This window comes from Oryza sativa, chromosome 8, assembly GCF_034140825.1.
Source record: "Oryza sativa Japonica Group chromosome 8, ASM3414082v1".
NCBI classification, from domain to species: Eukaryota; Viridiplantae; Streptophyta; class Magnoliopsida; order Poales; family Poaceae; genus Oryza; species Oryza sativa.
In genome coordinates, this window is record NC_089042.1 from 1,715,013 (window position 1) to 1,741,947 (window position 26,935).

Genomic DNA, 26,935 nt, shown 5'->3' on the forward strand with positions numbered 1-26,935 from the left:
ATCTTAGGTTCTCTGTTAATAGTCCCACCTAAGATAACCGAATGACTACAATAGCTTAGACGAGGAAACAATTGGCCGGTCATTTAGCTAGTCGAGGTTGTTGATACCCTGATATGATATAATTATATATGGTGGTTTAGGGGTGAGCGCTCGTAATCAGCTGCCCATCGAATATTCTATATATATCATTAATCTTTCGTGGATGTCTATTATGATTGATGGAAAAAATGGTGCATTCCATAATAGGGCGTGTTTTTCATTACATATAACTACAAGCAAATGGATTAGAACAGATTTTAGGACACCTATATATATAGTTACATCATATATTGCTTTTAACCGGTCGAATCACATTATCTGAGCATGGCTACCTCTATGAACTTCCAAGAAGCCACAATTCGATTCGTGTATATATACTAACTTTATTTATAGTTACAAATTATACCTTTTAGGGAATCAAATAGCTGACTGTGCTTTGCATTAGTTTGATGTGTAAAAACAAGCTCTCAACTAATTAATCCATGCCAAGAAAGCAATGCAGCTTTTGCTTATCCGGTATCAACTTACCAAAATTCGACACAAAGGACTCCGAAGGATTAATTAATGAAGCAAGCAATGGTATAAGATCGATCAGTATTGGTCTAATAAATTTATTGAAATCCAAATTAATTTAAAGATGTGAAGTGGAGAATCGTCGACTCACCTTTGCACTTTTCCACCAATATTCGATCAAATTGGAATGTAAACTACTGTCGGAAGGGTAATTAAACTTTGGTGATGATCGATCGAGCCAAGTGCAGAAAAGAAGAGAGAACACTTGTAAACAAATGGCAAGAAAGAGAAAGGGATGAGCCTGGTTACGTGGCAAGGATAACTTTACATTCAAATCAAATATTCTTCCAGATAATCTTGTAGAAAAGAAAGGACAAAAATTATTTAGTTTGTGGTTACTGTACTACACTGTTCGTTGGAATTTGGCTTGTAAGGGGTTATTTTTTTTTTACTAATTCACACATGTAACTCTACAAGTTTGAAAACAGGAAAGGTATCACAGTCTGTGTACATCAATTAACAAATGCCACCATCTATTTTTTTTAAAAAAACATGTGCTTCTAATAGTATTGCACATATCTATAAAATATTAACTTTAAATTTATTATATTCTCACCATAAAAAAGAAAATCTGTTATAATTTTATTTTTTTTCACGACTAAAAATATAATGAATCTAAAGATGATACTTTGCATAAATTATTAGAAGTATGTGTGTAATTTTCTCTAAAAATTTTGTGAAATTTGTTGGTGTACACAGAATGTGCATCGTAAATTTTTGGGCATATATGATATGATTCCCAGAAAGCAGGGACTCAATCCTTCCATTTTTTTTTATTGTCATATAGATCGTGACACAAACTTATCCGTCCATTCCTTTATTTTTAACTTATCATCTAGGCATTTATCTTTTACGACTATATGTTTATGAAAATTATATAAAAATAAAACTATATGAAATTATTTTTTTATGGCAACTCTATGAATATCATTATTACATATCAAATTTTCACAACTTTGCAGTTGCAGATATTAGTGAGTTAATATTTTGATGTTTGACACCATATATACATATTTAAACGATATATATTTATAAACGAAAGGGAGTATCACATTAAGTTCTTAGACCCGGCTGAATTCAGGAGAAAAAACTCTGGGCGTCCGACTAGTAAGCTACATGCAAACATATATATTGTACCAGCCGAATTCAGGTATATGGCTTATATGCACTGGGTGAAGAATCATACATTAGTCAAATCTTATCCTCCTAAATATAGTTGGATACTTGGATATATACAGAATGTTCTTGCCATAGAGACATGTAAAAATAAATGAATGATGCATACATGTTATGTTTTTTTTGACAGAGTGGGGCTTGCAAGAGGCCTTTACAGGCTAATGTTATGTTAATGGTATTTTATATTTTTCAAAAGTGATTTTTGAATATATTTAAAATACAGATTGACATTTGTCTATTTGTCTATATAAGCTTTTTGTAACATAAAGTTTTTAACAGAATGTTTTATCTGAAGAATTTGTTAGTGTCCATGTGAAAGTTTTTTTTAATATCGACGGTAAGTATATTTAGCAATTATTCTTAATGAAATATGTTACTACTTTTAATATTTCTACCCACAATTTTTTATTCTTTAATTCCTAACAAGTACATACGTCCAGATTTGTAACCATGATTTGATTTTTTATGAGACGGATGAAGCATATGGCTATGTTCGGTTCATATTGCTGCAGTCACATCACAGCTAAAATGCCCCCACGCAAAAGAAAACATAGCAGCTGCACTGTACAACCGCAACAAATATATATCGAACACACCCTCTATGGCAAATCTTTCAATTGTCAAGAAAACCAAAATTTTCGAACAAACTCCGGCGCTCAAAAAGTGGTGAATTTAACTATTTGCCACTCTAGTCAAGTAGCCACTCTCGCGCCATCTCGCTTAGACTTCAATGCCCCACGGTGATAGAACACGGCCCACTGTCTCCTGCATGCGCAGCGTGGGCCGAAGCTAACGTGATGGCCCAAACCATAGACCCAGTCACAAGTACAAAAGCTCAAATATATATGACGTTGTGTATTGCGAACTAATCCATAACCATGTAAAACATGTCATTTTATTAGCAGATTAATCAAGTATTCATTAAAAAATTTTAAAAATATATATTAATATAATTTTTTAAATCACTTTCTTATAGAATTTTTTGAAAAAAAAATATACCATTTAGTAGTGGGGAAAGTATGCGCGTGGAAAACCAACAAGTAGAAGAACACATGTTGCAAGTGAAAATATGAAGGTAGCGTTAGCCATGTTGCAAGTAAGGTCAAAATAAATTGAAATTTGCATTAATAGTTAAATATTGGCAGTGAAATTTACTCAATAAAAAGTTTTCAAACAAACTCGCCCAAAATTAATGGGGCGGGACGGCGGTGGCAGCCGTCGGCGCCTCCCGAGGCCGTCACCGGCGGTGGGTCCCAGCGCGATGCATCGCCGGACCCGTGCAGCGACCTCGACCTCATGTCTTTCTCCCGCCGCCGCCGCCGCCACTGCTACTCCGTCGCCGCTAGCTTCTCCTCCTTCGTCGGCGCAGTGGCGCCCTCGCCGGCGACTTCCCTCTTCGACCAGGAATTTCGAGGGGCTTGCTGACAAGTACAATCTAGCACTCGGAGAGTATAAAAAAAATATTATCATGGTTTCACAGAGCATGCTCAGAGTCTTTCTAGCTTCAGATTTTTTTTTATCATTATTTTTTTCTAGGTTCAGATTTGAAAGAGAGAAAACTTGTTGATATATTATAGGGTGCATAAATTCATTTAAATTTAGCCCAGCCCAACCTAGCTTTGGGAGTTGGGTGAGACAGAAATTTGGCCTAGCAATGCATTCGGCCCAGCTTGTCAAGATGGAATTGCACTACTCATGTAGTAGTAATCATTCATGCTCTGCACTTCTGCAAAAATCAAAAAGCAAGTAAATAGTTGTTAACTTTTAGGTACTCCAGCTACTAGTGCAACATCATGAGCAGAATGTACAGTAGTGTGGCAATTAATAAAAACAGCAATCTGGCTACAGTCGAAATTATATGTTTTTGTACGAAAATGGTGATAAAATAATCAATGCAGGCTAAGAATTGTTCCTGCTTATTAACACTGTTTTATGCTGGCAGTGGTGAGAACAGTGATTTAATTGGTTGGAGATCACCGTTTTTTTTCTTTACCACGAGTAAATTACTGCAGAGCCAGCTCGGTTTTCATGGAGCTATTTTTTACTTTGTGAGTTGTCTTCTTTTCATAGCTTGTATGTGTGCACGGAATATTCTTCCTCTCTCACACATCATCACCCCCCTATATATAGAGTATCCTCTCCCATTCACCTTGCACATCACCACATCATTTCTCTCTCTCTCTCTAGTTCTTCCTAGCTATCTCTCTCTCTCTCTAGATCTTGTCGTCCTCGTCAACAATCCATGGAGAAATTGTGTAGTAGTAGTTCAGGAGATGGTGATTGTTCATATTGCAACATGTATTGTGGTAGCAAATCCATGCATAAGCAATGGCATTGACATGCATGGAGATATATGTGTAGCAAAGATGAGAGATCTAGGTGACAAGAGAAGGAGATGATGGAGATCAATGCATGGATAATTGATCTAAAGCAAAGGTGATGATATTGGGAATGTGCCTGGCTCCCTGTATGCCACTCATCTAGAGCAACAAACTTCTGCGAGAGGTTGCCTATGATGGATGGCGTGCACGGAGCCAAGCATATTCCCTCCTATTTTCCAACCTTCTCCTAATTAATCCTTTCCTTTCTCCGAATTGGCTTGGTTGCTTATTGTTTTCTTACATATATTATCCACGCATGTTTTTGATTTTATGTTTATGCATGGTCCTTCGACTTCTACATGGTAAATTACACGATAATTCGATAAATATATGTATATCAAGTAGGACAAACGTTTGTGCATTTGTTGAAGTTTGAGGGAGGTTCGTAAAGCCATATATATGTCGATTTTAAATTCTTTTTGCAAGCTAATATTATGTTTGTTGATAAATATCTGTCCTTGATGTCATCTCATTATCTCTTATATATGTATACCTTTTTATTCTGTTGTGGAGAAATATATGGATTTGGACTATTCTTTTGGGATAATTGCCTGCAGGCAGCTATTCCACGGACGACTGGATCTTGATCTTGATCAGTATTATTCAATGTGATTTGCAAAACAGTATAAATGCAATGCATTCATTGCGTACAGTATTTGTATATCCTGCAGCTAATGCGTGGTAAATGAAATGCATTGTTTTTCTCCATTTTTTATAGATATATTATACGTACTCCTCCAGGTATTAATTGTCATAATAACTAGTTACCATTTCCCCCTTTCTTCTCTAATATGAATGGAAATAAGTTTTCCCTTGGAAGATTTTCATGCAGATTTCTATCAAATCCTCCTTTCAAAATTGCCCACAATGATTATATAAACTGATGGTTCTCTCCATTGTTACTAGTAATGTATAAGATACTAGTAATGTACATATCTTTGTGACATTTTGAAACAACATGATACTAGCTACTACCATATCCTGCGAGATGTTCTATGTAAATCTCATATTAGCTTAATTTCCCTCTTTGAAATGGATTTTGGGATAACAATGGAAAGCATTTAGGTTCTGAAAAATCATCTAAATGAGCATCATTAACACTCTTGTGCATAAATGTTCAAAAGGATTGCACGATATCAGTTAACCATTGATTTCAAATATATGTTTTCAGGCCACTTTGATTTGAAAATAGCATATTCACTCCATGCTTATCCGGAATTTTCTCCTTCATAAAGTTACCTCATGTAGATATGCCTGTTTATAACCATGCAAGGCTTGACTAATCGAAAATTTGAAGCAGGGCTCAGAATTCTAACCAGTTTGATTTATATGTTTTTTTTAATGAAGTTTGATTTATATGTTGTCGTCTGAGTGATCATATAGGAGTGAATTCTAGAGATTTTTTTCCCCAAATTATGACCAAGTCTAGCCAGCATGCAGCTGCTCTCGAGTGGTTGGGGATTTGAAGACCCATTTTGATCAATAGCTTTGAATCTTCCATGTACCAGCTCTATGAATCTTCAATGTATCAATTTTTTTTTAATGAAGTCAATGAATCATATTTCATGTTGTTTAAATCTGGTTGTTCCAGGTTTTGTTATTGGAATAAATCGAAACTTCGACATCTTGAGCACCCAGTGTCAATGTTACATCGATTCAACAAAAAAAAATGAATTCGGGAACATGCGAAGTGTTTGTACGCGTTTGTATCGAGTAATAAAAAGCATCCACATACAGGAACAGGTACAAATAAAGCTGACGCCAAACAAGTGGCTGGACTGAAGGACAATGCAGAGACTGAAAACTGTGTGAATTGTATACTATATATTCAAATTTGATTCCAGATAGATTCAAGAAATGTCCATTGATTTCATTCAAGAGAATATCACCATTGATTGATATATCTGTCAGTTGTGTGCTGCAAATCTAATCCATTTCCACCTAATATTAGCTTTTCAAGGAGCCCACACGTATACAGTTATACTGTTACTCCCTCCGTTTCACAATGTAAGTCATTCTAGCATTTCCCATATTCATATTGATGTTAATGAATCTAGATATCTAGATTCATTAACATCAATATGAATATGGGAAATACTAGAATGATTTACATTGTGAAACAGATGAAATATTTTGTTTTGAGTACTAAACACTATCATTTGAGCTACAGCCGACCAGTCATAGAAAAATGAATGAAGCAGCCAAAAAAAATATAGGTACAACTTTTATATATGTATTATTAGAGGTTTAAAAGTTAAGGCTGAAAAATAAACTACGATAAAAAGAACCCCCAATCAACTCTAACAAGTCTCAACATTCAAATAGACAATGATTAGCTAATCCCATCGCCTTAATTCACTAAGCAATCACATGATCAATTACTACCTGCAATCTACACCCTTCTTAACAATCATTTCGATGTCTAAAATCTTAATAAGCACGTGGAATTCGATAGCCAGCGACGACTTGAAGAGGTTTTACTGAAGATCGAGAAGATACCAGCTGACAAACAGATATACAGTCCCTCATATAGTAGCAGCCTGAAATAGTCATGTGCAGGCGATTCAGGTAAATTGTCAGTGTACGGCCGACTAGGCTGTCTGCATGTTAAATTGCTATACATTAGTAGTATCCAGATGAAGAGCTACTGCACAGTATGCATTGTACCTCAGATTTGTTGATGGTGATCACATGCCCGGTGTAAGGTAGCTGCTGCATATCCAAGCAAGATGTGTAGAACAGTACACTGCTTGCTGATGCTGACTGTTCATCACACATGATCAAATAGAGAAGAGTCAGTCATTGACAATGGCATCAAATTGTCTCTCCTAGTATCTGGCTATCCATCCAACCGGAATACCAGATAAGGGACGCACCATGTATGCCATGATACAGTCTTCACAAACATTTGCAATGGAGAAGGCCATTGGTAGCAGCTGATCTTGGAGCTAGGTTGATCATGAATGTATCAGCAGCTAGCATTCACCAGTGTATACATGTGTGGCCAATCATGCAGCAAGAATTATTGTAGGGACTTGTCCCTTGTCGCCGGCAAGGCTCACCGGCATGCAGCTTTGTCGCGGAAGCCGAGGAGCGGTGACAAGGCGCTACACGTCGCGGCCCCTGCTTAGCTGGCAGCATCACCTCGGCCCCTGCAAGGGAGGTGAAGCTCAAGGCTGCTGCCAGCCAGCCATTGCTGTCCCTGAGGACAGCACCAGCACCACCATGTTAGCACCCTCTCTCAGCTTCAGTGGTGGGGAATCCACCTGACTCCAGTGTGTAGACAACCTACAAAATGACACAGGGGTGAGCACTATGCAGATGCAGATAATGCATGCATACATTGCTTACCCAGTGGCTGGATGCATTTGCATTGCCATTTCTGCAAATTGCCCAGAGGGGGGAGCAACACTCAGATCTTGCAGCCCATCATGGAGCAGCAGATGTCCAGCCAACAGATGAAAACATTCAACAAGGAACCATGCAGTATCATCTAAAGCAGTAGTGCCAAACAACAACGTGGTGTATATGGTAAGCCACAGTGCTCTAGTCTGCTGTGAAATGTAGTATATGGGGGAGAAAAGATTCCTTCAGACACTGTAACTGAATCACAACCAGATTGTTGCTCACATTTACATATCTCAATGGTACAATCCATGAGTCATGCACAATGGCAGTGTGTTGTGTTTGTGGACTCAATCTCAGATACAGAGAGGCATATGAACTGTGTATGACAATGCTCGGAGAGTTTGCGCAATACGATTACTTCTTTGAAACTGTTACAGTTCAAGCGCTAGAAGCGCCTCTTCTCAAAACAGAACTTTGTATGAGGAGCTATTTCTCACCTATCTCATTCTAGTGCAAACAACTACTTGCTGGATTACATGTGTATTTATACTACTTTTTGGTTGATCTCATTTGTGATTTCTTGGAAGACCCAGAGGCGGTTCTGAGGCCTCCATGGTCTCGCATTCTTAGGCCAACGATTGGTGGCCTCAAAGTGACTGGAACCTTGAAAATGTTCATTGTCACCAAATGGCACATAACCATGTCCATATCTTTCACACTTGGATTTCCAGTCAGGAAAAAGCGAACGCTGAGCTGTGCTGCTTCTCCAAGGTGGTTGCTCTGTGCCTTCAGCTCTATCACTGAGATGGCTTGTGTCGAGCCTTTGGGAGACTCGGTTACTGTAATCTTGCACCTTCTGCTGTCTCCATTGTGGAGCAGTCCTGACAAACTTCATGTTCACGTTCTCATCTGTGGATATTTTGGAGTCACTGTGTCTCCATGAATCCGCTGAAGAACTCTGTGGGTGATCATCCACGCTTGATCTTTTTAAGGCGCTGCTTTCTTGAGAGAATGAGGGTGTTCTATACATCTCCTCATTTGCATGCTTGCAGCTTACATTTCGCTTAGTAGTGTCCATACCGATCGTTGAGCTGACATCACCCAATTGACGTTCATCTTCTTCCACCATATCAGCCCATGTTTTTCTAACACCATTGACAAGAGCCTTTCCCTCTGGCCTAGTATTCTCACCAGCATCTGTGGAGCCACCAGAGTTTGGCAAGCATTCAACAAAACTAGGAATCTGAACTTGGTGCTGTATGCTGATATTTAGTGTGTCCTCTTTCACCAGCCGTTTTCGTAGTTTCTCAAGCAACGACTGGGGTGTAGCAGCATCATTGAACAGTCGAGAAAGATCTTGGTATTCATTCAGGCATTTCTCATTATTCTCCCCACTGGTAGCAATCAAACTTTCTGGTTCTTCACGTTTCATCTGAGTAATGGGAGATGGAAATACTTGTGAATTGCAATCCTCCTGCTTCTCTGCATCAGCAGCAACTGAAATATGTGGTTCTTCAGATTTCAGTTGAGTCAAAGCAGTTGAGGATACCTGTGGCTGTAAATGCCCAAGGTTCTCCGCATCAATAGCAAGCCAGATTAATGATTCTTTAGATTTCATCTGAGTTATGGGAGAATGGAGTGTTGGTGACTCAAGTTCCATAAGCATTTCTCTGGCCCGAGCAAGAGACCTCACATGGCTTTCATCACTGCAGTTGTCAGGTATAGATTGGAGAAGGTATTTAGCTTCGGCTACCTTTCCGGTCTTTATCAGGCAGATAGCTAAGTTGCACTCTTTGTTATAATCAGCTTCTATAGCAAGAGCTTGCCTGTGTCAAATGACATACGGCTAGTCAGTAGTCAGTACCAGCTGGATTAGTTGAATAACGTAAACCAGATATCACTCCTACTAGTATCAGCATTCATTAGAGCTGATTGTTGCTTGCAGTTTCAATAAATGGTTTTTATTATATAATTACTTCTAGGATTCATAAGTGCTGACTGCTGAGTATAGTCATTTCAAGCCCACCTAGATGATTTTAACTGTGCGGCCACATGTTTTGTTTTCCTTTTTGAATGAAAAGGGTATGAGCTCTGCCTATACATGTTTTGTTTTCAGTTTTCACACTATGGAACTATTGAAGGAATATAGTAGCGCCTATTTTTTCCTCTTAATTTTCTCAAATGAACACCAAATGTGAGCATTTCTAATAAACTAGAAATCAGGATAAATAAATACTGCCACTTTGGGAGATACAAGCCATCTGATGTTGATGAAAACTGGACTCAAAAGTATACCTGTAGAGCATTTCGGCCTCATCATAATTTTCAGACTGCATATGGGCCCAGGCAAGGTTACCCAACAACCTTCAAGACAAATAAGAGCATCAGAATGATGTTTACTGGTTGAATAGCAATGTACGAAAGATTTTAAATACCTTGCTTTTTCATCCCTGAGAGACAAATAAACTACTCTTCCATGAGATTTAGACAACTTGGTTTTCCACCTGCCAGAAGCTAGCTCCTCATCAACAATTCTCAACTTCAATGTCAGCATTTCAATCTGCTCTTTTGTCCTGCCGCATTTCTGGTTTTACATAAAAATGACTAGTATCAGAACAGAAATGGTCGCATCTTCATCTAAAATTAACATGTCATCAGTGCAGCAATTTAGATGTCTTTAGGATCTACTGCTATAGGCCTACCAAATCACAGAATTACTTTACAACAGAAAGATTTAGCTTGTAGGTTCTTGGTTTACAGGCCAAGATACCTTGTACAGGTCAAGAAGAATATTGTCAAGAGATTCCTGAGCTTCATTTGGGCAACGATCACGGAAGGATCTTATTGCCTCAATAGCCTCTTCGGCTCGATTTGCTTGCTTCAGTACAGTAGCCATATCCTTCAGTGCGCTCTCAATTCGATCACCACTGTTTATAGCCGCCCAGAACAATGGAACTGCCTTGTTTGGGTCCTTTTCAATCACCTGCAGAAAACAAGACAAGAAAACAAAAACCTCAGATCTAGCTTATGAAAATTTCTAGATTCAGGTTATTACATGCATTTTTGTTCACAAAACTGAAAGAGCTGTAGAAAAAGAAACGCTGTCACTTTGCAAAAAAGCAAGTAACATGTACTGAATGATTTAGCATGAATATGTTGAAGCAACAATTAAGGGAAAAATTAGTACCCACTACAGTTACTAGTTAGAATAGCATGCGTTAGTGGCAACACACCATCAAAACTTGCCCAGGTGGTGTGGCTGGTGTCTATTCAATCTTTTTTGAGATGGTCTATCAGTCTTTTAGTATAATAGATTTCTGGTAACAAGGGAGCCTAGTCATGAGAACACAATTTCTATATCGCTTTACGATTTTACTCTAATACTGGTTTTGTTAAAGAAACATAGAAGTAGTTTTATCTATATCATGGAAATTACCTTCATATTCTCTCTTCTGGTTCAATTAAAAGTGTTTTTTTTTTTTGTGGGTTGAGGGGGGACAGAGAAGCAGAGCTTCCCCTTTCCATTACTGGAAACAAATTCAGATTACAGAGTTCTAGAAAGCAGAAACTATGAAAAAAAGCTAATCAGCAAGAAAAGCTTCACACCAAAACGATGCCATCCCATTGCTTTTTGTGAAGTTTTTGCCCCCAGGATATCCTAAATTCAATTCAAACATATCATGAAACAATGGAAAATACTGTAACTAAAACAACCACAAAATGCTTTTGCCCTTCCTTCTCCCTCACAAACTACTCATTATTGAAATTAATATAGTACACACAGTCACCATATTGAGCATACTTCAGCAACCTAATTTGCAACCTCTCTCCAGAGTAAACGAAATTGCATCGCACATGATGGTTTCCGAATTCCAATTACCTGAGCCTGCTTCGCCCGCACGTAGGGCGAATCCACCGACGACAGCGGCGCCCTAGGAGGCCGGGAACACCCGCCGCTCGTCGGCGGCGTGACACGGTAACCGTAACACCCGCCACCACCGCTCGCCGGGGGCGTCACGTGCGAGGAGCACCCGCCGCTCGCCGGCGGCGTGGCGTGGGCGGCGCGGCCCGAACCGTCCGCGCCCGCAGGCGTGCAGGGGCTCCACCTCGGCGCCGCCCCCCTCGGCGACGTCCACGGCGGCAGCCGCCTCCCTCCGCTCGGCATTGCGGAATTCCGTCGAACACCTGGCGCGCAGACACCAAAATCCCCCCATCAAAATCCATCCACCAAAACAACCAGATCAAACACAACCAAATTAACCACCGCATGCAAAAGCGTCCCCCAACCTCGATCGAGAAGTCGAGAACCCGCCGCCTTCGCCGCCGCGCCGTGCTCGGGCTCGACGCGGATCACGCCGCCGCGGAGTTGAAAGCGAGTGGAGGGAGACGCGAGGACGAAGCGGCGGCGCGTTATATATATACCCCCGCGCGCGCGCGGGGAAGGGGATTTCAAACGGCGCTGACGTGGACGGGGGAGGTGGGGCCCACGGATGCGTACGTGGACGTCGCGTCACGGGTTTCCGATGAGACGGCAGCAGTAAGTGCAGCTCATGCGGCTCCTGTGAATTGTGATGCGAGATTGCGTGAACCACGCATACAATGTGCTCTTCCTGGCTTATTATTGAATAACTTTAGTGTGAATTTTGTGTGTGAAAAACCATAAAAATGGAACTGAATTTACCCTACTTAACTTACTGCGTGCATTTTCAAATTCGAATTTGTTTTTGTTTGAATTTGCTGTGTACATGGTGACTGATTTGGGTGATAAAAAGGCTGACAGATGAGGCACGATGAAAAGAATCTGCTTTTCTGTTATCTAAAAATATACTGTGGCTGTAGCTTCTGTTAAAACAAAGGCTGTTTTTTTGGATAACAGGTAGCGCTCGGCCTCTGCATCCGAAGGTAGATGCACACCGCCAAACAAAATGCAAAGGCTGGGTTTAATATCCATTATCTAACAAAAAATCTGAAAATATATGGTTGACTAATTACATTTTGGGGTCGTTATGTCATGATGAGAAATTGAGAATCACATATTCATTAGTCATGATGTAGATGAATCATCTATTGCTGGCATCAGGTTGCAAAAATGAGCATCAGCTTTAGCTAGGGGTGAAAATGGGTGGATACTGTCGGATTATGGCATTTCCATATCCTAACCCATATTTTCCTTTAAATTCGGAGTCGGATACGGGTAGTGCCGGATAAGATATTACTCATCCCGTATCTTATTCCATATTATTTTCTTCGAATTGGATTTGGAAACGGACATCTATTTGTATCTCTAATTATAGATATTAAATATAAAAAGGTGATTAAAGTATTAAATGAGATACATCAAGAGAAAAATTATACAATATTACATGTGAGCTCGTAAAATAATGATTAACCATTTTTTATCATGTTTGTAGGTGGATTTATAATAGATTTTCATACATATTTTATAATATGGGACATATGGGCGGATACATGACTTCCTGTATCCTTATCCATATTTTCTAACGAATTCGGATTCGAACTCGGATAGTATCGGGTATCCCATTTTTTGTCCCATATTTCTCCCATGAGCCTCGGGTCGGGTGGGCGGTCGGGAAATACCCGCCCCATTTTCACCGCTAGCTTTAGCTGATGAAATAATCGGATACTTGAACTCAAATTCAGTAAATAACAAGTAGGATAGCATTCTGCCTGTAAAAATGAAAAAGAGAGACCAAAATTGGGATATTGCTGTGATGTGCATGTACCACCAGCTGAAGATGAAGAACATAATGTGCTTTTTTGTGCTGCCATGGTCACTAACAATAGCCTAAGACTATAAATTGCTGTGTAGTTTCATGCTTGCTAATATCTCAGCCTTTAACTGTTCTCTTCTAATTTTCCCTGTTGTTGTCACTGGAAATGGTTTACTCCACTGATAATATATCCTTGGCACCTTGAATCTGTTTCAGAAAAAAAAAATAGTGGAGTACTGATCATTTGATAAGTAAGGTAAAAAGAAAAAAGAACTACTACCTGATTACCTAGAGAGGGTCATTTAATTCTAAGATTTTAGAGCTGAGTCCATTTAAAGTTTTTCCATCATGATATCAGTGGATTAGCTAACACTGTACTAGCTGAAAAAATTCAGTTGTAAAAGATAACATTTGCTTGTTAGTTGCTGCATCATTGATCCAAAGAATCAGTGGCACAGGTAGATTTTCTGAATATAGTGACACCTGATAGAGCATCAGGAAGCAAACTTTCCGTCTTATCTCTCATTTATTTCCATTGTTTAAGGACTGATCTGAAACAGTTGATAATTTGACTAATGAAACGCTATGTTGAGACAGAATACCTGCTCAATTTGTTTGTACGGCAATGGTCTTGAAGCATCTGTGCAGAGACTTCTCTGCCTTCCCCCTTGTGCACAGCTCTTGCATCAACCCAGTTCCAGCCATCCCTGATGCTAACACAGGCAACAATTTTCTCCCCGAGACGACTATCCGGCATGCCAATCACCACGGCTTTAGCTAGACCTGGGTGCTGAGACAGTACAGATTCTACCTGAAAATTTTGAGATGAAAATCACCTAAACATGGTTTCACATTTCTACATATGCATAAGCATAATGTCACCCTATGAACATTGCACTACAGCACTAATAGTAGAATCAGTACCTCCTCTGGGTACACATTTTCACCTCCAGTTTTGATTCTTCCCTTTTGTCGCCCCATGAGCCACAGATTACCAGTTTTATCCACCCATCCAATGTCGCCGGTGTCGAGCCATCCATTCCTGACAGAATCTGATGTGTCTATGCTGTTGTTCACCCAGTATCCGGACATCGTATGTAAGCCTCTTGTCAAGATATTCCCAATTGGTGAAGAAGAACTACTGTTACTTCCATTTCTGTTGATCTGTATCTCAATATGAGGCGCTGGTTTGCCAACACACACACCTTCAGAAGAGCTGCCTAACTGGTCCTTAGGTTCTTGAATTTTTGGCCTGGTGAGAACCATGAATGTCAGAGATGAACAGGCCTCAGTCATCCCTGATGAAAATTTTAAGCCAGTTAGTGAACTTTGCAGTAGGTAGCCAATAACATGATTCAGAGCTCATAGTAACAGTAACAGTGATGTCTCAGTTCAGTTTTTTGAGATATGTTACAACTTGCAAGAATCAAAATGACTCCTAATGGTACCTAACTTTAGGGAATTTTTGCAGGAAAAATGAACTTGAAATCAGTGGTAAGTAGTTATACCATAAGCTGAGAAGATAGTGGCATTAGGAAATAAGTGAGAAGCTCCAGTTATCAATTCACTCGACAACCCGCCACCGCCATTGAGAATCTTTGTCACGGTCATCCCGTGGTTCAATATCTTCTGTTTCCTGATGTACCAAAACTTTTAATCAGTCACCAACAAATTGTTCATTCCTAGGCTTCCAGAATCATATTGTATCGCCGTTGTCATACCGAGCATAGGATAGTAGGTCAGCCATGATTGCAGGAACAGTGATGAACGAAGTCACTCTGTGTTCTAGGATGGCGTCGAAAGCCGATTTCACGTCAAATTTAGGTATCAGGACATGACAGCCTCCAGCCATCAGGATTGCCAAGCATGAAGAGATCCCTCCAATATGGCACAAAGGAGCTGTATGCAGGTAGATCTGCAGGCCAGACAAATGTATGATGAAATTCCATTTATATCACATCTAGATGGTTGCTAAGGAAAATAATGTCAACATTAAGTGAACTATATATTCAAGAAAATCATGTGACAATATTTGGATCCTGAAAGCATACATCATCCTCACCATAGCCAACAATGGCAATTTTTGCAAGGGATTGAATGATCAAAGATGTATGGCTTATCGCTACACCCTTTGGTCGTCCCGTAGTGCCTAAATCCAAATAGCTTATGGTTATTTAGAATCAAACTGATCCCAATTCAACCTGTCTATAACATGCATAAAAGGCCGCAGACTGAAATTCCCCAAAGTGCAGATAATTCAGTGCAGAATGAGGGAAGAATCAGCTCAGTGCCAGGAAGAGCAATCGCTTACCAGATGTGAAGCATATCAGAGCAACATCATTTGGAGCAGACACAGGCTCTACTGCTCTAGTAGTTCCTCCTGAGCTCCTCTTGATCTGCTCAACTGATACAACTGATACAACTGAAACAAATTTTCATGTGTAAATACGAGTTGCACTGAGCCATAATTCACAGGGCAACAATATTCTCATATAAATATACCCAGCTTGTTCACAATAATAAAATAACAATCTGAAGAACTTACAGTTTGCAGCTTGGCTGATGCTGCAGAGATTCCCCAGGAAGAGGTAAAGATTAACCGATGTCAAGCTGTTGCTCTCCTTCAGCCGAAGCGCCCATGAGCTGTAGCTGCCATCGAAGATGAACACTGTTGGCTGCACAAGCTCCAGTGCCTGTGAGGCCTCCTCAAAGCTCTGACCACCCACATGGAAGATGACACAGTTCAATGTTCAGTATAAAGTATCAACACAGGCTAGAACAGCACATGGAAATTCAGACAAAATGTTTGAATTGCAGCTCTTTTTTTTCCCTTGAATTTGTGATACATGAGGTGAAGGAATTGAATTATTACCCAGCGGTAGTTGAGAGGAGCGATGATCCCTCCGATGTAAGTGACGGCTAAGAACAGCTCGATGTACTCGATGCTGCAAAGCAGAAGGGAAGCCATGGATGAACACATGAGTGCATCAATCAGAAGCCACAATTACGGGTTTCATTTCTCAAATCAGAGAGGCAAGCTGAAGAGAATGCAAAGCTAGCTCCCAAGTCCCAACCTGTTGAAGGCGACGACGGCGACGACGTGACCACGGCGGACGCCGAGGTTGGAGAGGGCGGCGGCCAGCCTACGCGCCCCGTCGGCGAGGCCAGCGCCGGTCAGGCGGCGATTGCCGGAGACGGCGACGGTGTCTCGGCCGGCGAGGGCGCCGCCGAGGCAGTGGGCAATGTGGCCGCGGCCGTGCTGCTGCGACATTGCGCATGCAACGCAACAGCGTGAGCGAGCGAGGAAGGAGAAGTGTCAACGTGATTGCGTGACATCTGAATCTTTTTTTCTTTCGATTCGAGATAAGAAGTTCAGAGCAGCAGAGATGGTTGTGGTCAGGATAGGAGGCCACTGATTGCTACATATCCAGACAGATAACCTATTTTATCGAGATGTAGAATCTGACCATGTGACTGACTTAAGGACTTCTTGCCTGGAAAAACCTATTTTACCAAGTAGTAGTATTATCTGACCAAGTGACTTTAGACTTCTTGCCTTGCTGCAAGAAAATAGAGCTGAAATGTACAGAAATTTCTGTGAAAATTTTGCAGCAATTTACAGAAACATGGGAAAGTTACTTTCTGTGAAAATCTGCATAAATTTTCCAGTAACAAGGGCAAACTTACGGCGGTTAAACGCACGGCATTAGTTCTTTCTTCATGATCTGATCGCTGCGCAATTCTAGGATACATGCATTCGAATAAAGAAAAAGATGAAATGCACAGGAGGATGAAGTCGATAACCATCGCACAGGCACACCAAAAACAGCAGGGGGATACGGGCACAACCAAAATGCATAATTAACGATACCATTGTTGGATACATTCTTGTCTAGTAGAAAATTAATATGCTAAAGATTAAAAACAAACTTCGATGTTCAGAACTTGAAACAAAACTTTCAACTTTGCAGCGATATGGCAAGAGGCTTAGTCGAAGAGGCTCATGCCCAGGTCACCATCGGACTCCTCCTCGGGCTCTTCCTTCTTCTCTTCCTCCTTGGCAGCCGATGGAGCAGCAGCACCACTGTCGGCGGCAACTGGGGCAGCAACAGCGAACTTGCTGGGGTCCTGAGAAATATAAGCCAGATAAATATGTAAGAAACCATGATGCAACCGCTTCCAAAGCAGCATTAACTTATTTTCTAGTGTGGTAAACAGCATTTTGCTACCATGGATGAACCAATAAAGGCACAAACAGCCTAAGTGAAATACTCCTTGCTACCATAAAAATTCAATTGCTCACTAGACTATGTAATAATGCTCAACGACTAAATCAATTATGTAGATAAGTAAAAATGACCAGTTCACCAGCTAGCTGCATGCTGCTAGGCAGCCGCTGCAGCAGCGCTGCACCAAGCAGCCAAACAAGATGTTAATGTACCGACATGGACATGCTACATTTTAGTATGGTAATCTACTATCTATTGATTATCTTAGTTAGACCAATTATCAAGCATTAAGAAAACATCATCATAAAGTGAAATAGAAACAAGATTACTTTCAAATACTCCTTGATCTTATCAGCATGTGGGTACGAGTATTCGGTCTCCACAGCAACAGCAAGCACATTCTTGTACCCATTGAGGAACATGTGTGGTGCAGCAGCAATAGTTGGGTACGAGATTGCCAGGGAGACTGAGGCAACCATAGAAACACCAGAAGCAAACTTCTCCATCAGGTCATCCTCAGTGAGGTCAAGCACCTCAGGGCTGAAGACTGACCCACTGTCATAGACATTGGTAATAACCAGCCCATATGAGAAGGGGCGGATACCAAGCTTGGCAAGCAGAGCAGACTCGGAGGAGCCCACCTTGTCACCCTTCTTAATGAGCTCCACAGGGGTGATAATTTCCACAGTACCCTTGTTAATCTTGGTGGGGATGTTAAGCACCTGTAACAAGATAGGAACAGTGAGAACATGTAGTTGACTACTTGACTAAGCAGACAAGATAGTATTTATTAACAAATCAACAAATGATCACCTGGAAGAAAGAGGTCTGGGATGGATCCAGACCAGTGTTGCCAGGGGGAACCACCACATCAACAGGAGCAACAAGACCAACACGAGCAGGAGCTCCAACCTGTTTTATAACAAAAACAAATCAGGGTTATTCATTCATCAGATAACATCACAAGTATGCACTGAGATTTCGCAATGAAAAGAGAAGCACAAGTCAAGCAACAAGTCACACTGTAAAAACATAAATTACTGGCTATTTAAAGAAATCTCTAAATTAAACTCCAATATGTAGTGGGATCTACAACATGACATTGCAATATAACCAAAGAACTTGAGACATACACTAAAAGGTGACGAGGTCAAATATTGTGATATCACATCTAACATAACACTTAATTCCATACAAACAGATCATCTACTTTGCATATGGATAAACTTAACATGCATAAGCCTAGCGATAAATTGAGCATGACATTGACTATAATGTCCTAAAGTTGTACATGCTTGCAAAAACTAGCAATACTCATCAGGCATCAAACTGTCACAACCTACTAACAATTGAGATTCTTCCCATGATCACTGTAAGATAACACACTAAAACATCAACCAATTTCACTTAAAGAACAAGTTACTATTATAAAACCAATGCAATATTTCAGAGACAAATCGCATTGGAAAAGTTACATGATGATGAATATGTCCTTTAAAATCTAACAGAAGATCTAGCATCATACAACAAAAATATCGACATAGCATATGGATAAACTGCTCCACAGAAAGTTTCATAATAACACTAATACAGTTACAAACTAGCAAACGGATCAAGCATCAGATTTGCAATTTTTTTACATAACACGCTACTAATATCTTCCACATATAATCAACTGCGAGCGTGCAACCCAATGAATCACATTCAACAAAAACTACAGAATCACCACAATACAATCTACTATCCATGCAGTCTAGAACACAGATTGAATGCCAGTTATACCTTGTACTTGGCAACCTCCTCGCGGACCTCCTTGAGGTCACCCTTGGTGAAGATGAGGCCAACGTTTCCCTACAAAAAAAAAACAGCAAGAACATCACATCGATTTCCAGAAACACGCGTAGGCAAAAACAACCGCAAGAACACGGTGAGTCGGACTTACGACGAGGAGGGGCATGAGCTCGAGGAACTCCTTGTTGCCGGTGTTGTCGGCGTGCACCTTGATGCAGCGGCGGATGAGGGTGTTCTTCCCCATGAGGACGATGGAGTCGCCCCTGAGGCCCTTGCGGATCTCCTGCAGCTGGTTGGACCCGACGTTGTCGGCGACGGCGATGAGCACCTTGGTGTACTCGTCGAGAAGCTGGCAGAGCTTCTTGTCGTACGCCACCTTCTTCTCCGCCTTGGTCCTCTTGATCGCCATCGCTGCGAGCTACACAAACCCTAACCCTAGGCTTAGATCTGCGCGTGGGGAGAGGAGACGGCGAGGACCAAGCTCTCGGCGAGGAGGAGCAAGGCGGACGGCTTGCGGCGGCGGCGTCGCTTTAACCTAGGGTTTCCAGGGTGGGGGGTGCGGGTATTTATAGTGGGAGAGGGATGGGTGTGGCTTCGGGTTGGTGGGCCTGATGGGCTTGGTTTTAGGGTTTCGTGGCGGTTGCGGTCTCAGGAGATGGGCCTTATTGGGCTCTCCGGCGTATGGGCCTTGCCAGAGTCTGCAGAGGGCACGGTTGCCCAAGGAACCAAATTTCTTTTTCTTTTACTTATTGGTAGAGTAATTCGGATCAGGTGGAGTTTTATGAAATTTAATCTAATTCTGGAGATAAATTGTAGATAAAATAAAACAAGTCCTGGTATAATAATAATAAATTAATTAAAGGACTGTATGTAAAATATGTATGGGTCTTTTTATGGGTCTTACGGATAGTAACTTACATTGCGGATTGTGGAGAGAATATTTTGGCTAAAACATAGTAACAATTTTGGTAGAAAACCATTGGAAAAAAAAAGGGAGGCCAAAATCCAAACGGACAACTCTACCAAAATTATGGCAATGATAACTCTTACTGTTGCAAAAATAAGATAATGTTAGGATTGGCAAAGAACCAAACGTGCCGATTTATCTACTGTCGACGCACAGAAGAAACAATCCAATGAGATGTGATCCAAATTCCAACAGATATGCTAACAACACTTTGGCAATTTTTACTATGATGATGAAAATGTCAAAAACTTAGCACCAGAAAATGAACAGGTAACAGCTCTTTCACTAGATTCTCCTCCTGCTGGATGGATGGATGGATGTAAAACACTCTAACAACAACTCACTAAGTTCGCAGTTACGACACCAACACGGCAACACATCTACTGAGCTGATGGCACTCGATTATCAAGAATTCAGAGAAGAAGAAAAGTGAAAAGGATTGGTAGTGTGAGTGATCAGCGGATCATCATCATCATGCTTCTATGGACAGCTTCTTCTTGTGCCTGCTGAGCTTCAGCCGTGGCGTGGTGTCACCCTTCACCACGGCCATCTTCTCCTCGCTCGCCGTCGCCGTTGTCGTCGCTGTCGTCGGAATAGCCTCCTTGGTGCTGCAAATCTGTGGTTTCATGTTGAGGGAGAATCTGCCCTTGCCGGTGCTCCGGCTGCGGCCCAGCCGCTCGATCTCATCCCTCATGGTGGAGCACTCCTTCTCCAGGTCGGCGACGCGCTGCTTCATGTTGTCCATGCCCTCCCGGAGGGCCTGGTTCTCCCGGGAGGCCAGGGGCCAGCCGGGGCGGTATTGCTCGCCGGAGATGGTGGGGATGAGCTGCCTCGAGCCGCCTTCGAGGTTCTCGGAGACCATGAGGCACTCGGCGATGGAGCTCCGTAGCTGGAGCTGCTCGAAGAAGAGGACCTGCACGATGACGCGCAGCGGGAGCCGCTCGTTCTGAGCCGCGTGAGTGCAGGCCTCGAGAGAGAGCTTCTGGCAGTCCATCACCCGGCAAAGTTCTTCCTTCTCTGATTCAGACAGGTGAGGATGCGCCTATGGAGAAAAAATCCAGACAAATTATTAAGCATCTACAAGATCAACATGATACAGCAAGATGCATGATCAAAACTTTAATAGATATAGGTATTGTTTTTAAGATAATAGTTTTTTTTTAGGAAAAGGCAATAGCTATTGGCAATTAGCATGACAACTTCATTGATGGAAGAGAATAGCCAAGCTGTTCTGTACAGTTTAGGCATTGTTTGGATGGCCTGAAATTCCATCCCATCCACATGGATAGGCCAGGATTTCAGGAGCAGGTATTGCTGCAAGCCTACCTGAATAGTAGGCTTCTGAATCCATTCTTCAGTTTCATCAGGAAATCGGCTTACGCAGTTACCAGTGAAACAATACAAGGCTAAATCCCTAATTAAACTGAAAGAGAGGCTTTCCACAAATCACTTGACATACAAACTTGATTATAAATTACAATTTGAAAGGATATATGACGAACTGAGATATGCATGAATGGTAAAATGCTAAACTTAAAACATGCTTTGACTTGCCAAATGACTTGAAAAGCTTCACAAACAAGCATGCTAACATGTCAACAGAAGTAATCGGCAGGAATACAAAAGTATTACCTTCAGATAGATGTCAATGGCACGGTAAAGTCCGTCATCTATTGGCCGGGCATAATCTGGTATAGCAGCAGCCAAAGACCGAAACTTTGGCAGCTTTAGGTTGACATCTGGTGCAACTTCAGCTAGGTAGCCATCAATCAACTTAGCGACCATTGTTATAGGCATAAGTGATGGTGAAGCTAACATTTGTGCATCTTCACCAAGGCCAGGGGAAGCCCCACCAGTTTCTTGATCCATTGCCAAGAAATGGTCAAGAATCTTGTGGACACAATCCACATCATAGAGCGTTTCAACAGACTCAGAGATGTTTGGAATCAGAAGATCTTCCAGGGTAGCCTTATCAAGCTGCATACCTATCCGTCTCTCCAAGTTTGACACGCAAGAAGGGCTGGCTTTTAGGATGATTGCTGTCCGCAGAAGACCAAATAACAGCTTGCAAGATGTGACCCCCCTTTGGAAAGGTAACAGTCTATCAATTTCCTCAAGTAGGTACTTTTGTTCCTCTTCAGAAGGGATTGATGTTAAAGATGATATTGAAAGGCAACTGCTGACATCACTGATGCTTTTACGCCGATTCAGGCCAGGTAAACGCCTTTTGGCATAGTGGTTCAAGGATCCAACAATAATATCCTGATTGATTCCTCGGTATTCCATAGCTGAGATTACTTTTTTGTATAATGGAAGGCTTAAGCATGAAACATCATCATACCACCAATCAGGGCTGCTATGTCTTGGCCTTGCTCCGGTGCTAATGCCATTCCACAAGACGCTTCCTCCTGGACTCTGCATGGGGCCTCCGTACTGGACAACTGGCCACCCAAATAAATCAGGATCAGTACATGATCTAGTTGCAACTGAGTCGATGCACCTCTTTACGATTTGCAATTTTTCAGCAAGATCAATGATGTCATCACAGGTATGGAGGGCCTTGATTGAATCTTTCCAACTCCTAAGGACTGTTTGGGTAAGGAAGTTCTCTGTCTGCGCAATCAAATTCCCCTCAGCAATCTCTTCAGTCATCTCGAGATATTCAGCAGCACAGCGAAGATGCACAACATTGGAGGCAGTCATTTCGAACTTAACACCATAGCAGAACTTAGCAGTTAGTTCAAAAGCCTTTGCTCCCCCAGGAATATCCGATAGGTCAATGACACAACTGTTGTCTCCATTCTCAATCTTCTCTCGGATACAACGCTCCAAAAGGCCACTCTTTGATAATAGAGGAAACTGCAAAATAGAAAAAGAACTTGCTTTTTACAAAGTAATTATCTTCACAAGATTGTATCTATTTTTCCCTCCCTAATACAAATTATCTACTCCCCCCGTCCCAAATATAAGCATTTTTAGGCTCTGACACTGTCTTCGAGATGCTACTTTGACCAACAATATCTATAAAAGTAAGATGTTTTAAATAAAAATAGTTGCATATTATGATGGTTTGTTTAATGATAAATCTAGTAATATGAATATCAATTTTACATGATTGATCTTTTTTGTTTTTTTGCTATTAATAGTCAAAGTTAAAAATGTTTGACTTCTCACTATACTAAAAATGCTTATATTTTGGGACAGAGGGAGTAGTATGTTTTGGTACAAAGGTTTCCCAGGCTGAAAGCAAAGCGTAAGCCAGTTGCATAAATGCTAAAAGAAACATATTGCAAAAGAAAGGAACTCTTGAATGAACTAGTGATGAAAATCTTACCTTGTGAAGATGAAAAGATTGCTCCCCAACTGTGACGGTTATATCACTAGGAAGACCGGTTGTGCAATACCTATATAATGAACATGCTCGTCATCAATACTTTTCAGTTTGGACAATATTTTTCCAGCAAAAAATTCATATGTAAAAAGCTAGAAGTTTAGGGACTGGAATAGACACAAGAGCCACTCTACAAGTGTGGGGCACCTAACCAGATCCTTCTAGGTTTCTGCCACCCCACGGTCAATTGCTATAGATGATACTCCCTCCGTTTCGAAATGTTTGACGCCGTTGACTTTTTAGCACATGTTTGACTGTTCGTCTTATTCAAAAAATTTAAGTAATTATTAATTCTTTTTTTATCATTTGATTCATTGTTAAATATACTTTTATGTAGGCATATAATTTTACATATTTCACAAAAGTTTTTGAATAAGACGAACGGTCAAACATGTGCTAAAAAGTCAACGGTGTCAAACATTTCAAAACGGAGGGAGTATTTATCATTGACAGTTTTGAATGAAATAAATATTTTTTAGCAAATGACCATATCTGTTTATTCTCTTGTCCAAAAATACATTTACCACTGTTGGTTAAGAAAAAATAACTTGGCATTTGTCAAAGTTTGGCACTGATCAAAAATGTACTCAACAGTTTACTTAAAAAAGATAAAATGCCCTATAAAGGTGATGATTAACATATCTGACTATATCAAATAAAGGTATCCCGCATAATTGCATTGAACAGTTGCAGACTTAGTAGTGCACTCCAGGACCAGTATCTGACACATCACACATAGACCCCACTATGATTGTAATGAGAGAGCAAGTGCACAGGAATAAATTTGGTCCATTTAGTGCTCACCATGTGCATATACTACTACAGTTACATACTACTCTCAACAAGTAAACGTAAGATGAGAAACCCAAAAGTCAAGGAATAATATTTCTCAGGAAGGGACGACGCTGCTATAAATAAGTACTAATTCAGGACAAGCAGTATGCACAGTGAACATTCTATTTACCTGCCAATGCCTTGAAACCTTACTCTAATAAATTCCAAAGCAGTACTAAAAAGGGTTTTTTTTTCCAGTTTCTGGACATAAACTGAACTCGAGATAAATTTGAAAATATATTGTTCATTTTTTTCCACAAAAATATCCAGGATGCAATTTTTTTGGCATAAATATACCATCGATCTCGCTGAACCATTGAGCGAAAATGACATGAGCATGACGACGCAGGTGATGTCGCGCGGGGATAGTGCGAGACCGCGCGGTGTCGCGCGCTACACCCTGTCTCGCAGAACAGAACAGCGAGACCAATCGGTCTCTCATATGGAATCAGCGACAGCGAACGTCCATGTCTTTTGGCTACTCTTTAATTAATGATTAATTACCTAAGTAACAATTAAATAATAATCAGTGATTAACTATCCTGATTAGCGATTAATTAATAAATAAATAATCGCTAATCAGGATAATTAATCAATTGGAAGCAGCCAGCCGTTCGGTCCCACCCGCTGGTAATGCGAGACCGCTCGGTCTCGCAGCCTCGCCGCACGACACCACGCGGTCTCGCAGCCATCGTCGTGCAACGGTTGTGCGAGATCGACAGTATATTTGTCAAACAAACTGCATCCCGAATATTCTTGAGAAAGAAAACAAATGAACACTATATTTTCAAATTTAATTCAACTGAACTCCTCTAACACGGTATGAGCATTGTGCGCATCGAAATGGCAATCTTAGCCTATCTGCACTAACAGCCTGCCCCTTGGATGATTGATAGTGAAATCCTCCAGAAAATTGTGCAAGCTAAAAACAAAAAAGGGTGTATAGTTTTTAGCTGGCCTCAATTGTTTTGATTAATGCCCTCCACCCAGAAGAAGTTGGTTATGATATTATAATCAGAGCCCCAGATGAAGCCAACAGCAAGAGGTTTGGCCATGGGTGTGTACAGAAGCTTCTAGTGATATATAGTACTACATTTTTATTAGTAGTATGACCAATAGCACACAGGCAAAACACTCTTATGGGCTGATAATTATACTACTAACGATACCAACAAATAAAGCAATTGAGAATTGCATGATAGTGGTACTACTGTCATTTAAAGAAAAAAGATAAAAAGCTGAACTAATTATGCAGATTAGGCCTGACAGAGAAACATGTTGTGGAAAGCAAGCTGCTGTTCATACCAGTCTTGTCCTTGCTTTCTGAAGACATCAGCTCTTGATCCTAGCTTCAGGCAGGCCATGGTGGAGCTCCTCCAAAATGGTCAGGACGATGGATACCACTACATCAATGAACCACCAGCCCACCAGAGTTTCTTCAGATCAAAGGCTGAATGGTTCGAGCTTTCCACACACTCTTACACCAAACCCTAATAAGGAAATTGAGAAAAAAGTAACAAGAACACCACTTTCCCCCGAGGAAAAAAAACTCAATCCACTCTAAAATCGCCAAAGTGAAGAACACGGACTGAATACCATCAGAGGGCGAAGCTGAAGATCGTGCAGATTACACGGAGCAGCCAGACGAAGTTGCACATCTACAGAACAAGAGATTACTTCAACCCCCAAAAGGAAAAACAAATCCTCCCAAAACTCCTGAAATTCCCACACCCACGCAAGGAAAGCAGATGCCTTTCGAAGCCAAAAAAAACTCTGATCTACACCAACCTAAACCCCCCAACAGAAAAATCCCTCGCTAAACCATCAACACCGACACCCCCAAGAACCCCCCCAAAATCGAAACTTTGAGACAGGAACTCGAGCCCCCCAAATCAGAACTCCAAGAGAAGAAACCACCAACCAAAGAATCAACCCAAGAAACCAGCAATCCCTGCTCCTGCAGTGGTAGAAGAACTGGGAGAGAGAGAGAGTAAAGTGAAGTGCAGGCCGAAACAGGGGGGTGGTTCTTGGGTTTGTTTGGGTCTTTGGGTGCGGATGTGGTCCTAGGAATGTTTATGGCAGGGGGCATACAAGAACATTCTTTTTTGTGGCCTCATCACAGTTTCCCATGGAGAAGAGGACAGAGGAGGAGAATGGAATGGAAATTGGAAGGGGGAAGAGGAGAGGAGATGTGATGACTGATGAAGGAAGGAGGAGGAGGTGGAGGAGAGGTGGTGATGGTCAGGGTGTGGGGCCCACTGCCAGCAGGCTCTCGATCCACTTTGGGTGTACTGTACTGTGGCTCCCTGATTTCTGATTCTCTGTCCCAGATGGACCGTTTAGGCTGAGTTTATTTCCAAACTTTTTCTTCGAAATATAAATTTTTTCATCACATCAAAACTTGTTTACACATATAAACTTTTAACTTTTCTGTCACATCAATTCAATTTCAACCAAATTTTTAATTTTAACGT

General features: G+C 41.1%; 4 protein-coding genes and 1 long non-coding RNA gene across 5 annotated transcripts; 1 reads left to right on the forward strand and 4 right to left on the reverse strand.

Moving 5' to 3' along the window:
* The first annotated feature begins 3,962 nt into the window (after nt 1-3,962).
* Nucleotides 3,963-4,832, forward strand: LOC136351285 (uncharacterized). The gene is made up of 2 exons (XR_010734253.1): nt 3,963-4,224; nt 4,727-4,832. It is a non-coding gene; the product is annotated as an uncharacterized lncRNA (long non-coding RNA).
* Nucleotides 4,833-7,773: 2,941 nt separating this feature from the next.
* LOC4344588 (uncharacterized) lies at nt 7,774-11,907 on the reverse strand. The gene is made up of 6 exons (XM_015793454.3): nt 11,805-11,907; nt 11,398-11,702; nt 10,288-10,500; nt 9,953-10,101; nt 9,813-9,881; nt 7,774-9,343 (listed from the first exon to the last, which is right to left on the reverse strand). Exons 2-6 carry the CDS (start codon nt 11,680-11,682, stop codon nt 8,062-8,064), a joined length of 1,998 nt encoding a protein of 665 aa, XP_015648940.1. The 5' UTR covers nt 11,683-11,702; nt 11,805-11,907; the 3' UTR covers nt 7,774-8,061.
* A 1,236-nt stretch (nt 11,908-13,143) lies between these two features.
* On the reverse strand, nt 13,144-16,672 carry LOC4344589 (2-succinylbenzoate--CoA ligase, chloroplastic/peroxisomal). The gene is made up of 10 exons (XM_015794554.3): nt 16,324-16,672; nt 16,122-16,194; nt 15,795-15,963; nt 15,561-15,671; nt 15,301-15,398; nt 14,971-15,164; nt 14,758-14,885; nt 14,174-14,547; nt 13,852-14,060; nt 13,144-13,456 (listed from the first exon to the last, which is right to left on the reverse strand). Exons 1-10 carry the CDS (start codon nt 16,518-16,520, stop codon nt 13,330-13,332), a joined length of 1,680 nt encoding a protein of 559 aa, XP_015650040.1. The 5' UTR covers nt 16,521-16,672; the 3' UTR covers nt 13,144-13,329.
* Nucleotides 16,673-17,086: 414 nt separating this feature from the next.
* On the reverse strand, nt 17,087-19,808 carry 60SP0 (60S acidic ribosomal protein P0-like). Its single transcript, NM_001403480.1, has 5 exons — nt 19,421-19,808; nt 19,261-19,329; nt 18,292-18,390; nt 17,808-18,200; nt 17,087-17,377 (listed from the first exon to the last, which is right to left on the reverse strand). The coding sequence occupies exons 1-5, from the start codon at nt 19,676-19,678 to the stop codon at nt 17,237-17,239; spliced, it is 960 nt and encodes a 319-aa protein (NP_001390409.1). The 5' UTR covers nt 19,679-19,808; the 3' UTR covers nt 17,087-17,236.
* Nucleotides 19,809-20,434: 626 nt separating this feature from the next.
* On the reverse strand, nt 20,435-26,633 carry LOC4344591 (BTB/POZ domain-containing protein At1g30440). The gene is made up of 4 exons (XM_015794768.3): nt 25,767-26,633; nt 23,571-23,640; nt 21,869-23,095; nt 20,435-21,278 (listed from the first exon to the last, which is right to left on the reverse strand). Exons 1-4 carry the CDS (start codon nt 25,823-25,825, stop codon nt 20,709-20,711), a joined length of 1,926 nt encoding a protein of 641 aa, XP_015650254.1. The 5' UTR covers nt 25,826-26,633; the 3' UTR covers nt 20,435-20,708.
* Nucleotides 26,634-26,935: the final 302 nt, after the last annotated feature.